Source organism: Sparus aurata, chromosome 22 (assembly GCF_900880675.1).
Source record: "Sparus aurata chromosome 22, fSpaAur1.1, whole genome shotgun sequence".
NCBI classification, from domain to species: Eukaryota; Metazoa; Chordata; class Actinopteri; order Spariformes; family Sparidae; genus Sparus; species Sparus aurata.
Window position 1 is genome coordinate 9854880 of NC_044208.1, and position 12564 is coordinate 9867443.

Sequence of the window (12564 nt, forward strand, 5' to 3'; positions counted from 1 at the left end):
AGTTGTGTGGGTTCGAGTGTGTGTGTGAGTGTGTGTGAGTGTGTGTGTGTGTGTCCTCTGTTCCCTTCACTTACATCTCACCAGTTGTCCCAGTATGGCAGGGTCCAGCTTGCACAAAATGCTCCCTTTTATTGAGTTCGTAGGCTTGGTCTGGAAATGGGACAGCAGTCAACTCTAACAACAGGATCAGATATTGGACTGACTTTTCCAATCGTTTCATAATGATAAGAATTAAATGGTAGTCAGCCAAACATTTAGCTAATCAGTATTAGTTGATCCCATGGATGTGACTTTAAGCAATTCAGTTAAACGAACACAAGTAGTTTTTTCTTTTTTCTTTTTTTCTTACTAATAACAAGCAAATCAAGTCACATTTGAAACATCCTTGCTGAGAAGAAGTTGCAGTGCAGGCAGAGGTCAATCTCAGCTGGTTGGGATTTCCTGGAAAAGTAAGGTGGAGATTGGAGTACAGAATGGCCACAAATAAAGGCCTGCTGAACGCTGGCAATATCATGTCTTGCTGTTTTAGTAGTAGATGAAAAAAACTCTAATAACCAATTTCATCATGAATCATCAAATTTTCTGTCTGTACTCCCAACTAGTGATGGGTTTGTGTTTTTTCACCAATTTAGCTCCAGTAAAAGTTGTGGTCCTCACAAAGGACGAAGAAATTATGGTCCACACTAAGTATACAGACGTGTACGTATTTGTGTGTGTGTGTGTGTGTGTTCTGACTTTTTGGAACATATGTTAGATTCAAGGCCTGGGGGGACGAATGGTGCAGCTAAGGACAAAAGCCGTGCCCGTACTTGAAAAACAGCGGATATTTAAGTCAGTAGTTAGGTTTACGTAAGAGTTTGCCAAGTAGTGGTTATATGTAGGGTTAACTCCAGGAAATCAATGTAAATCCATGTAATTTCTCCAAAAGTGACCTAAGTTTCTCTCTCTCTCACTCTTTCTTGCTCTCTCTTTCTCTCTCTCTCTCTCTCTTTGTCTCTCTCTCTCTCATACTCTTTGTGTATATGTGTGTGCGTGTGCGCGTTTGTGTGTGTGTTTCCACCGAGTTGAAGAGCAGTTGTCGTTGACAGCTGCATGGGAGCAGGGAGAGAAGGAGTCAAGTGGCTTCAAATAGCCGTCGTTCTCCCCATTCATCAGAGGAACCCCTCCCCTCTCTCTCTCTGTCCCAGCAGCCACTGGTGTGAAGTTTACATTTCTTTTGTTGACACAGTCATGAAGACGCTATTAAATCTCTGCTTTCACTATACAATAATGTTTGATAAATGTCCACAACAGAGAGGTTAACACAGTGCAGTAGGTTACAGTAGGTTAAATACCGAGTTTAGCTCATAAAACAGATTTATATTGAAGAGAAGATACAACAGGTGTTGTGTATGATTGCGCATGACAATAAAAACTTTAAGCATTGAAACACAGGAAATATGTTTTTTGATTGCTGCAGTGTCAAACTGACATTTTGTTTCAAATTCCAATCAAATACAAATGCCTTAACGTCTGAGGTCATTTCTTTTTTATACACAGCAGATATTTATGACATCGAGTTTTTTTTCTTTTTTTCTTTTTTTTTATAATTTAATGACTCATGAATACAACCAAAATACAACCAAAGCAAATATTCCAATTTTTCATTCCTGTAATATACAGGTCAAAAGACATCTGGACATCTAGATTAAAATCGGGCTAAATGTGGTTTAAATCGACTGTTTGAATAACATGAAAATTGTGCTGCAACAAAATTTTTTATGTTTTTATATTGAATATTTCAGTGTAAAAAAAAAATGTAATAAATTCTGAAGTCGACAGCAAATCTTATGCAGCTAGTACTTGATTAATAACTTGATTAATCTTATTAATCTTATTAAACGTATTAACTGATGATCAAAATTGTTGTCTATTAATTTTCTGTCAATAATTGTGTCAATTCATCAAACCTAAATTCGTAAAAAAAAAAGATTATAATTTAGAACCAAATAATCTAAGATTTAGTTGTCAAGAAGTTATTTGACTTGCAAATTACCACATTCATGCTCATACATCCTAATAACTACCAATTTTAGTAGTCTCCCAGTGCCCTACTCTAACAACAATCCTCCCCTTAAAACCACTGGGATGCTGCTTAAGACACACAAAAACCCATTATGTGATGATTTGCTTATCCTTCTTAATTTGATACCAGCTCCATGTTTTAAACCATTTGGGACAAGAGCAAGCAGAATACTGGGAAAGTTGTTGAACAACACCTGTTTGGAACATTCCACAGGTAAGCAGGTTCATTGGTAACAGGTGGTAGTATCATTGTTGGGTATGAAAAGAGCATCCACAAAAAGCTCAGTCAAGGATGGGGTGACGTTCACCACTTTGAGAAACACATGATTGTTTAAAGGATGTTAATACATGGCCTCAGGAACAACTTTGTAAAACTGGTTCATTTTCTATGCATTCTGTATTTATTAGAGCTGGTATATCGGTTGGCCAGTGTTATCAGTATGTGGGTGGATGTGCAAAATCAAAACTTTTTTTTTTTTAGATTATAATGCAGAAAAAGATGCTTGCTGTAATTTATAATAATTACATTCCCATTGATTCAGTGCAGTGATGTCATTTTAGATGATTAAGTTTAAGTGTTATATCAGAGTTATTCACTCTTTAATGTACGTCCTGACATCTGACCCAAAAACATGATAAAAAGATCAGGGTCTAGTTTTCATTTATACTTTACACAGTGTCTGAACTTTTTTGGAATCTGAGTTGAAGATATAAATAGTATTAGAATGATTTACAAATTGCCATGGTAGGCTGTGAACTGGCTGTGCAAGACATTAGTATACTCAACTGTACAAACAGGAGAAGAAGCAGCACATGCCCCAATAGATGCCAGTCAAACTGCGAATATGCTACTGCCAATTAAACTTCCCAAAGAGAATAACAAAGGTTTAATAATTTGAATTGAATATTTTTTGTATTGCTTTGCTTTATTGGACAATAGTGTCGACAACTGCAAACTTGTAAATCAAGAGAATTAATCATGTGTGCAATAATATGGAATTGGGACACAGCTGAAGTAATTTTGTGACTGTTACTTGAGACTTTTTGTAAAATTGTTACATAAATATCTTTTGTTTCCCGTTGAAAACCGTCCCAAACTGTTTATTTTAACTTTTAATGTGCAATAAAATACTGACACTGTTTTCTCAGTTGACATTGAACCAATTGTCCATGTGATCCAAAGTGTTTGGACACCTCCGCCTGCTGTGTGGCCTCCTCAACACCAACGAGGCCTTTCCTCCAGCCATAACACTCCCAGTGTCCGTAGCCCAGTTGTCCCAGTGAGGCAAGTCTTGCCAAGTCATTCAAGTGCTTGTCTTTGGAGCTTGACTACACACGTGTCTCTGTCCGTCCGTCCCCAGACCTTTTCCAGTTTAGGAATGTTGTCCCTGCCTGTTACAGAAGCACAAAGAGCCTTGTCTTTTGTCCACATCCGTCAAGATCAGATTTTTCTCTCTGCTCCGCGAGTCCACTTTTTTTTTCCACACTCACTTTGTATCCACACTGTAGACTTCAGCTCAGCAGGGCTGTGCTGCTGCTGCTGCTGCTGCACAGTCCTCCGTAACAACGAGCTGCAAGTAGACCAGAAGCCGTTACAGCACAATACTGCCATCTGACTGAGTTTGAGTTTCTCTGTCAGTCATCCCATAACAGCAGCAGAGCAACAGAGGAGAGCAGGAGTGGAGGAAAGAGGCTGAAGTAGGAGGTGAAGAGGGAGGGGGAGAGTCTCGGCAGTCTCTAAAACCAATACAAATCCTTGCTTTTATCCTGTGCCTGCAGACCTGAGAGGAGGAAAAGAAATGACAAGAAAAGAAAAGGCAGAGGAAGAAGAGAAAAGCAAGAAAAGGGAGATTAGAAAAAGAGGTGCAAACGTCTTGTTTATAAAAGCAGGAGGAAGTGCCCGAGGCAGAGGAGGGATGAAAGCAGGACAGCAGAAAAGGAAGTTGACAGCTGGTGTTAAGGTGCTGAGTGACAGTCAGTTTGTGTCTTCAGACCACTTGTCGTAAGTTGATCTGAGGTAGGGGAAAAAGCCTTCGTTTGAATCTGGTTTCATACTTTCAAGGTTTTTCTTGGTCATGCTGAACACTCTTAATGCTGCTTTTATTTAATCAGATAATGGGATAATTCATTAGTAGTCTGAATGGTTGTGAAGTTCAGCATCAGCCCATTAAAAAATAAATGAATCGAATAACCAGCTGCCTAAATTACAACAATCAAGGATGGAAAAGGAAACAGGCCCCGGGCTAAATTATGAAATACCGTAGCATTGATCCTCTTTAAATGTGCCTTTTGGTGATATCTTATTCATCTCTTGTTTTGCAGAACAAATAAAACATGAAAGTAATTCTTCAAGTATTTGCGTGTAACAGCTTCTTTAATGAGATAATTTGCTGCCTCTCTCTCTTATATCAGTGGATCGTGCATGATCCACTGATATAAGAGAGAAACACCATGGTGTTTTGACTGTTGATAGAAAAATGGAGCATTGTGGTGACGGGGAAAATTGCAGTTGGGTTTTTTTTCAGAATTTGAGGTTCTATAGACAAAACAATTGATCGATTAATTGTGAATATAATACTGTAGTATTGATAAGCTCCAACGTTAACAGTTCTTTTATTGGTACTTTTTACTATTTTTGGTATGATTTATTATCACATTGGTTTTCCTCTCCTCGGCTGAGCTCCGAAACACAAGGGAGTAAAATCAGCAGAGCAGAGAGGCGGCGGATGAGACAATGAAGTGAACCAGGTGCTGATTTAAGGGATACTTCAGGGCTTTTAATGTGGGGATGTATGAGGTTCTTTTCCCTAGTCAATGTGTTACCTGCAGATGACTGTCAGCTCTCCTCCTGTGTGGAGAAGCAGTGTGAAGCACTGGCAGGAAGCAGGGCATTTTATTTTAGAGGTATTTTTGTTTTCCGTTTAAGTGTATACTATGTTTTGAATATTTTTGGTGCTTTAAGTTGCAATCAAAGCAGCCTTTTTCCTTTGGCACTGCATTCTGCTTGTGCGTAGGAATGTGGACATTACATGGTTGAGGGGATTTGGTGCCAAAGGAAAAGGCTTCTCCACACAGGGGGAGAGCTGATGGTCATCTACTGCAGGTAAATACTGTCTTACATATGTGGCAGACCTTGCCACCTTTCTAGCTTCAAACAGTGCTCTGGGGACTTAATTTTCCTCTGAGAACAGCGTGTTTATTCAGTAATTGAAATTAATCTAAGTTGCTATCATGATTGTAAAGGGATATTGAACTGCAAAAAATACTATATACCGCAGTTTTAAATAAACTCTTTATCCCGATCCACACAAATAGTTAATGGGGTTTATTCTGGGCCAAGACCCATCCTCCATCCAAGTTTCCTGGAAATCTGTTTTGTATTTGTCGTCTAATCCTGCTGACAAACCAACCACCCAACAAACAGAGAGGTGGACATGGGCAAGAAACACCCACCTCATTGGCAGGGGTAGAAATCGACTCTGTCTGGAGTAACAAGTGACGCCACCCTTAGCTGAAATAAGTTCTGAGGGAAAGAACTGACCTGTGTCCATGTTGAGTCCAATCTCTGCTCCAGCTCCGGTAAATGCTCCGCTCCAGGTTGACCCCGTCCCTGACTCCCCCTTTCCCCCCAGGTCACATGGCGAGGCGCTGGGCCCTGGTACCGAGCTGCCCGACGTCAGGCGGTGATGAGGCCTCACCGATGGCACCAATAGAGAACTGTAGCGTGGGTCGAACGCTGTGCCGTACATTTCGTGAACCCCTGGGCGTGGGTACGCTGAGCCCTGGGAGCCTATAGCGCCCCCTAGTGAGTAAGGGTGGTGGTGGTGATGGTGGTGGTGATGGGAGGGGTGCCAGGCGTCAGGGCTAGACTGATGAAGGTGGCTGTGCAGGGAGGAGTACGGGTCCCCGGGGAAGGGGAGGTCTGTGTGGGGAGCTGACAGAGGGCTGCCCAGCGTGGAGGAGACAGATGGCTGGTAGGAGCTGTTCCAGAAAGACGGAGGGAAACTTCTCTGGCTCATCGGGAATGATCCATCTGAGGGGAGACATTAGCAGGGTTATTTTATAGAGGTATCTCATTTACTCTCCCTAAAAAGTGATTAAGTTAGCCTTGATTAAGTCACCTAGTTACAATTTTTATAACGAAACTTTGTTCTTGACCCCTGAAATCATCGGACAGAAGTTCCTTTTTATTATTCCGAACCTTTTTGCGATAAATTGTGTCCATATGTATCTTTTGGTTGTAACTTATTATTATTTTTTTTAGAACAAATGAGATTATAACAAATTCTTTGTTTGAAACACCTCGTAAAACAATTATGTCAAATAATTGTCTGTAATGGCTTCTTAATTGTGAGAATATGCTGCTTTTGTCTCTTCTGTTTTATGATTATACCCTGGTATTTTGACTGTTGGTAGAAAAATTTGCAATTTCAAGACTGGGGAAGACTTTGACAGACTTCTCTCAAAGTGTTTTGACATTTTATAGATTAAACAATTCATTGATTAATTGAGAAAATAACAAGCAGAACTAAATCATGAAAATAAGCATTAGTTGCAACCCTAGAAATGTTCAACTTCAGGAATTCAGAGATCAAAGATGCAGCATCCTGTATATTTAAGAATTAAAAAACTTTATTGTACTCTAATGCATGCATTAATGGAAATTTGCCTTCAGCTGGACCGATTCACCTAAAGATCGTAAAAAAACAACAAAGACATTAATCCCTCTGTATAAGCTTTAATCATCTGTTTATATTAATATAAAAAGCTAAATTTGGACATGGAGAAACCATTTAAGACAGCACTCCCTTATTTCTGTAGCCGATCAAGATCAATATAAAAGATTCACACATTACCGTGACACTGAAGAGAGAAGTCTGTGATAGACACAATAAAACAAAAATGAAAAAAAATAGAGAAATCCCTGAGAGCTACTTGAAATACTTGAAAGACATTTGACAAATGACTTAAAACATGCAACACTTGAGCTTCATCATATTGTTATAATATGCTGTATTTGTTGTGTGTTATTTGCTCCAACTCATGGTTAAACGTTCTATTACTATTTTTTATTTTTATTGAAATGACAGTATTTAATCAAATGTTACCCAGTAGAGACCAAAACGAGTTATTGAATCCTTGAAAATTATATTAGCTGTTAAATTGCCCAACTTGAAGGAACCAAAATTACATCAGTTTACATCAAAAACATAACAAAATATCCAAGAAGCATTCCAGCGTTTCATGGGTTTCACTAAAGTCAATGTTTTAGTGGCTTTCTACTCTGACAGACACACAGACCAAATGTGCCAAGGACTTTAAAATCCAATATCAGTGGATCTCGACGGCAAAAAAGTGCGACGGCAAAGATTTTGTCGTTCAAATTTGTTCTCCGGACCAAAAGTCTCATTTTCTATCTGTTTTTTGATCTTTGAATGACAACATTTGATCAGATCTCACCATGTGGAAATCTATGAGACGCCAAGATGAAATACTTCAAAAGCACAACTGAAGGAACCTAAAAGACATCAATCTACATGAAAAGCATGCCAGAATATCCAAAAAAGCATTAAAGAATTTCCTCGGTTTCACCGGCTTCTCAATGCTACACATGCACACACACACACACACACTCCACTTACACTCACACTCACAGTCATACACACCTCGTACAGCCTTGTGGCTGCTTGAGGCGGGGTATGCAGTTGTGTGGCTCAGGGCTCGGCTGAAGTGTTCGTCCACCACGGCGCTGATGTCTCCCTGGAAGTAGGTGAAGAGGACGCAGCGGGAGCTCAGGTACTCGGCTCCCGGCGGCAGCTCCTTGTCCTCCTCTTTGATCGCCTGGGGGCCGAGCCGACTGCCACCATCCTGGGGGTCTTGCATTTTGGAATACAAGGCCAGTTTCTAAGGACATACAGATAGATTTATATGAGTGTAATGAAATGGTGTGTCTTTATTTTATGTCATATTAGCGCACTATCATTATTCATGGATTTTAAATATTTGAATGGAGTTTTTTCTTGATCTTAGATGCTATGAATTAATGTGTGACACTTGACCTCTAATCCTCATAAATATAAGCTTTTTAAAATGTTCTTTGCTGGGCACAGAATGTGTGTAATAGCAAATAAAGTCAACTAAAACTTCATGTATTTATTCACAAACCGACTCGAATTAAATACATTATATATACACATTAATCCATGGTTGTGGCTTTTATACATTCATTCAAGTTGGTGTTGGGAGTTTTACAGCCAGTATTGCACTATGGTTGTGTTGATATCATTTAAATATAATACCTTTACCTTCTTTACTTATCACTGCTGCACACAATGACCGAAAGACCTTCAAACTTTTGCTTTTTTTAATTTACTTAAGAGTAAAAAAAAAAAAAAAAGAAGTCCAAGATCATTGTGCAGAAACAAGACGTTCATGAAAAGAAGTTACTTTCAGACACTGAACAAGTATTTAAAAAATAATATTACATGAGAAATGTATTAGATAAACAATGCAAAGCAATGATTTTATTAAAATCTTGCTAATAACCAGTGGAAATACATAATATTTAAGCGCTGTGTGTGGAACGAGTAGACTGTGGCTGATCCAGAGTCTGTTCAGGTGACGGACAAAGTGGGTTTTGGCACTATGTGAAATATTCCTGGATGTTGACTGAGAGGTTTTAACAGAGTGAAAAAAATGCGTTTAACGGGTTTAGAAATGCCTCACACTGACCTGCTGCGCTCAAACTGACACAAATGTGACATTCAAAAGAGAAATTATTGCTAGTTCTTAATTATTTGGCAACTAGTTTGACAATTGTGCGGGAAAGCGTGGTATCATGAAGCAAAACGCGATGAGATATAACTCATTCTGATCCTAAATTACGGGTTTTACGCACAATAACGAGGAAATAGGAAGTTACGCTCATCAATGTATGACCGAGCCAAGTTCTAAAGATATAAAATTCTTATCATGACCCATGATATCTGCCAGTTTAGACTTTAAAAAGCTTATTTTGACTTGTAATCGTTAAAGGAACAACAAAATACATATTTTCCTTCTATTGTTGATTAACTAGAGAGACGGAAAAATAATCTGTTCACGGACCTGTAGAGGACGTAGGAAGTAGTCTTATTAAAACTGGAGGAATTCGATTAATAAACATATAAATGTGGTAAAAGTGGCCCAATTAAAAGTTTTACATTCGCTTCATAGTTAAAGCTTTACGCACTAGAGGAGTTCCTCCACGCAGCGCGCACACATAGTAGTCGTGCGGTGTTTTAAAGGCTGATTCACAGCGTGTCTAACATTATTTGTACGATATAAAGAGCTTTTAAAGTCTGTAAGACTTGAGTGTTTTAAGTTGTATAACCATACCACCCATAACTAACGAATGTATGTGTAATAATATGTGCGCTATCCCCAGTATCTGCGCGTAATGAAGTTTCTAATGGAGGTTCCGTGGAGATTAAAATCCCACAAAATAAAGTTTTCTGTACTTTCAAACAGAGGTGAAGTCTAGCAGTGCCTCAGCTCGTTAAAACAGTTTATATGTGATCCGTACCTGGTGGTGATAGGGGCTGTAGGAGCTGAAATAAGGCTGAGGACCAAACACCTGGTACATCACATCCAGGCAGCTCATGGCGAAGAAATCACGGAGGAGAACCAAGCGTCATGTAGAGGGTGAGCGGCTCTGTGCAGGCGGAGAGGAAACATTAATCCCGGCAAGGGCGGTGGTGAAGGACAGGTGAGAGTCTCCCTGCTGCTCTGCGCTCTTAACGCACTGGACTGTGGCCCGGCTCACTGAGGAGGAGGGAACCAGCTCCACCCTCCTCCTCCCTTCACACACCCAGCCTAACGCCTCCCTCCCACCAATCAGAGGCCAGAGCTCCACCTCTGCCTTAATGGGCTTTTAATTACAGAACAGAAATCATAACATCTATTCAGATATTAATCCAGATATCTACTGACATCAGGGCTGCTTCAGTCCTGTAAAACATTATAATGATCCAACATATTTTATATTTTGGCTAATTTTACATGAATACTTATTTCTGTGTTTCACTGTTTATTGTGCACCCTAGCAAAGCAATCATCAGCATATTTTAGTTTATATTTCAACAAAGTTTCTCCTGATAACTAGTTTGTTTTGTATTTGAGGTATCCCTTACGTTACAATTTGCTTCAGCACAGACTCACTGAAGCATTCAGTTTCCTCAGAAGTGCACCTACTCACTTTTTCTGAGCTTTTAACCACACCTGCTTTAGGATTATTGTGTTCAACCAAAAATGAAAATGTGGTCGTTATCTTCCAGCCCAGTCTTGAGGATTTAATGTTAAGCAGTTAATGTTTCTGCAAACCACAGATATGTCTAATGGTTGATGTGTGTGCCAAACATGACGTATACCACATTAAATGATCATTAGCTGACTTTGACATCAGGAGGTGGAGAGGAAGGTGGTGGCCGCTTAACGGCTGACTGCAGTTTGAGTCACACAGCTGGATAGTTTCAGGGACACCCAGAGATATTTCCAAACCAAAACTAGATATTTTTCACGGGAGGTCGGACCATCTCTATCAGAGATTGTGGCGACAAAAAGGGTATTTTAAGTCAAACCCTGATATTATTCTAACTCTCACATAGTGGTATTGTGTCTTAACCTCAGAATACCAGCACAACATTGTGGCAAAGAGAAAAATAGAAAATTCACCTTAAACAAATGTGAAGTTGCAACATAAATTAACATTAAGTTTTCATTTATCTGTGACTTTGGAAAAATATACTTTGCTAACACCTATTCTGTAGATTGAGTTGTATCTAAATGCCACCAGAGAGACTCTTGAATGCTCCATTGGTAGATAAGTCATGATAAAGTTCCATCTGGGGTGTCCTTCCATTGGAGGAAACGTGGTAACGTGCTTTCTCTTGAACATAAATATATAGCGACTCTCTGTGAGCTGGTGCCCCTTAAATTGTTTTCACCCTTGACGCTCAAAAATCCTGAGTCCGCCCCTGCTCATGCTAATGTAAAGTTGCAGCATTCTCCTTAACAACTGAAGTAAATTGACCAAACACATAAAATGGCTGATTTAGTTCACCCACTAAACAAAATACGTTTTGAGCTACTTCAGTTTTTGAGGAGAATGCTGCAATGCTGTTTTGCCCTGAATCTCCAGAAATGTTTTGTGGACTACGAACCATCACCAGACTTTCCATAAGTCTGTGAAGATGATAACTGCATTTTCGTTGTTGGGTGAGATTTCCCTTATTATTACTCAAGCTAACTAGAGTGAACTTCTGATATGACTCCACTTTTTCCACTTTTGCTTCTTGGAAAATACAGTCCATTAATCAATAAGTTGGGCCTTGTGTAGCGATCTGGTCATTGATTTTCTTTTATTCCTTTCCAAGGTCATTAGCTGTGTTGATGAATCTTGGATGGGCCTCCAGTTTATTACAGGTTTATGAGAAATAGACACTGGGGAGGAAACACAAAGGAGCTCCTCGGAGATAAAGGTTTTCCAATTTTTGGAAACTTCATTTTAAAAGTTGTGAATTTTTAGGCATGATTGTGACAATAGATGAGGTCTGATGAAGTCATCCTTTCAGCAAATCTTCAAATGGGTTTGCTTCTAACAGCCACAAATTACAGAGATCAGTAGCTGTGACAAGCAGTAGGTTAAAGAACTACATGTGATCTACAATGATAGTGAGTGTGATTGTTCTAAGTGATCATTGTATTTCCTGTACGCATGTTTGAAGTTCTTCTTGTGTTTGAAGCCTCAGTTGAGAATGTAACAACCAGCCCTAACCACTAATTGAATGAGTAAACATATCAAACCGACCAATGAGAGGAATGTAATGCTACGTAGTCCCACAATTCCACAGTGGCCTCCCAAATTCTGGAGGTCAAAGGTCAAATAGTTTGCTCCCAGTTTGGTTCTGTCATTAGAGGTCAGAGGTCAACTGCAACTTACCAGCAATTGGCAAGCAGCAGAGCAGGAAAGACTGAGGTAGAACTAGAAAGGGTTCCAGTTGTGTTCTTTCACAGTGTGTGTGCCTTCCCCAAGGGTTGTGCTAGAGGCAGAGAATACAGAACATAAATGATCAAACTGTATGTAAGATTTACAAATACCCTTTATAAAAAAACAAACAAAAAAACACAATATTTCGCCTGAATCTGCGTGAATGCCATTTTTTTTTTTTTTATTACACAAACTGTTTATTTTGAACATTAATTACTGTGCTCCTCTCCCTGATAAATGAAAATATAAATAACAATGGAAAAAATTCTCTCAAAACTAATTTGCTATTGCAAATTATTAGTAGGAATTTCTTGGAGACACAGTTCCGGTCAAAAATATTCACCTTTTTATGTCAAGTTTGCTCCACCGTCTAACACGAAAAATATTTGATTACAGCCAGTGAAAACGGCAGGAAATACAGCTTGTAAGTTTGTGGCCGGTTGCGCCAATTTATTTAGGCTGAAGTATTTACA

The 12564-nt window shown here is 39.3% G+C and overlaps 1 protein-coding gene across 5 annotated transcripts; it reads right to left on the reverse strand.

The window, feature by feature from the left end:
- Nucleotides 1-1216: 1216 nt before the first annotated feature.
- vgll2a (vestigial-like family member 2a) lies at nt 1217-9838 on the reverse strand. Of its 5 annotated transcripts, none has more exons than XM_030404556.1 (4): nt 9629-9838; nt 7719-7968; nt 5606-6097; nt 1217-3635 (listed from the first exon to the last, which is right to left on the reverse strand). In XM_030404556.1, exons 1-4 carry the CDS (start codon nt 9704-9706, stop codon nt 3577-3579), a joined length of 879 nt encoding a protein of 292 aa, XP_030260416.1. In that variant the 5' UTR covers nt 9707-9838; the 3' UTR covers nt 1217-3576. The 5 variants fall into 5 exon arrangements, with proteins under 5 accessions (XP_030260416.1, XP_030260415.1, XP_030260418.1 ...); XM_030404555.1 differs by having other exon boundaries at nt 7707-7968; XM_030404558.1 differs by having other exon boundaries at nt 1219-3845; nt 7707-7968.
- Nucleotides 9839-12564: the final 2726 nt, after the last annotated feature.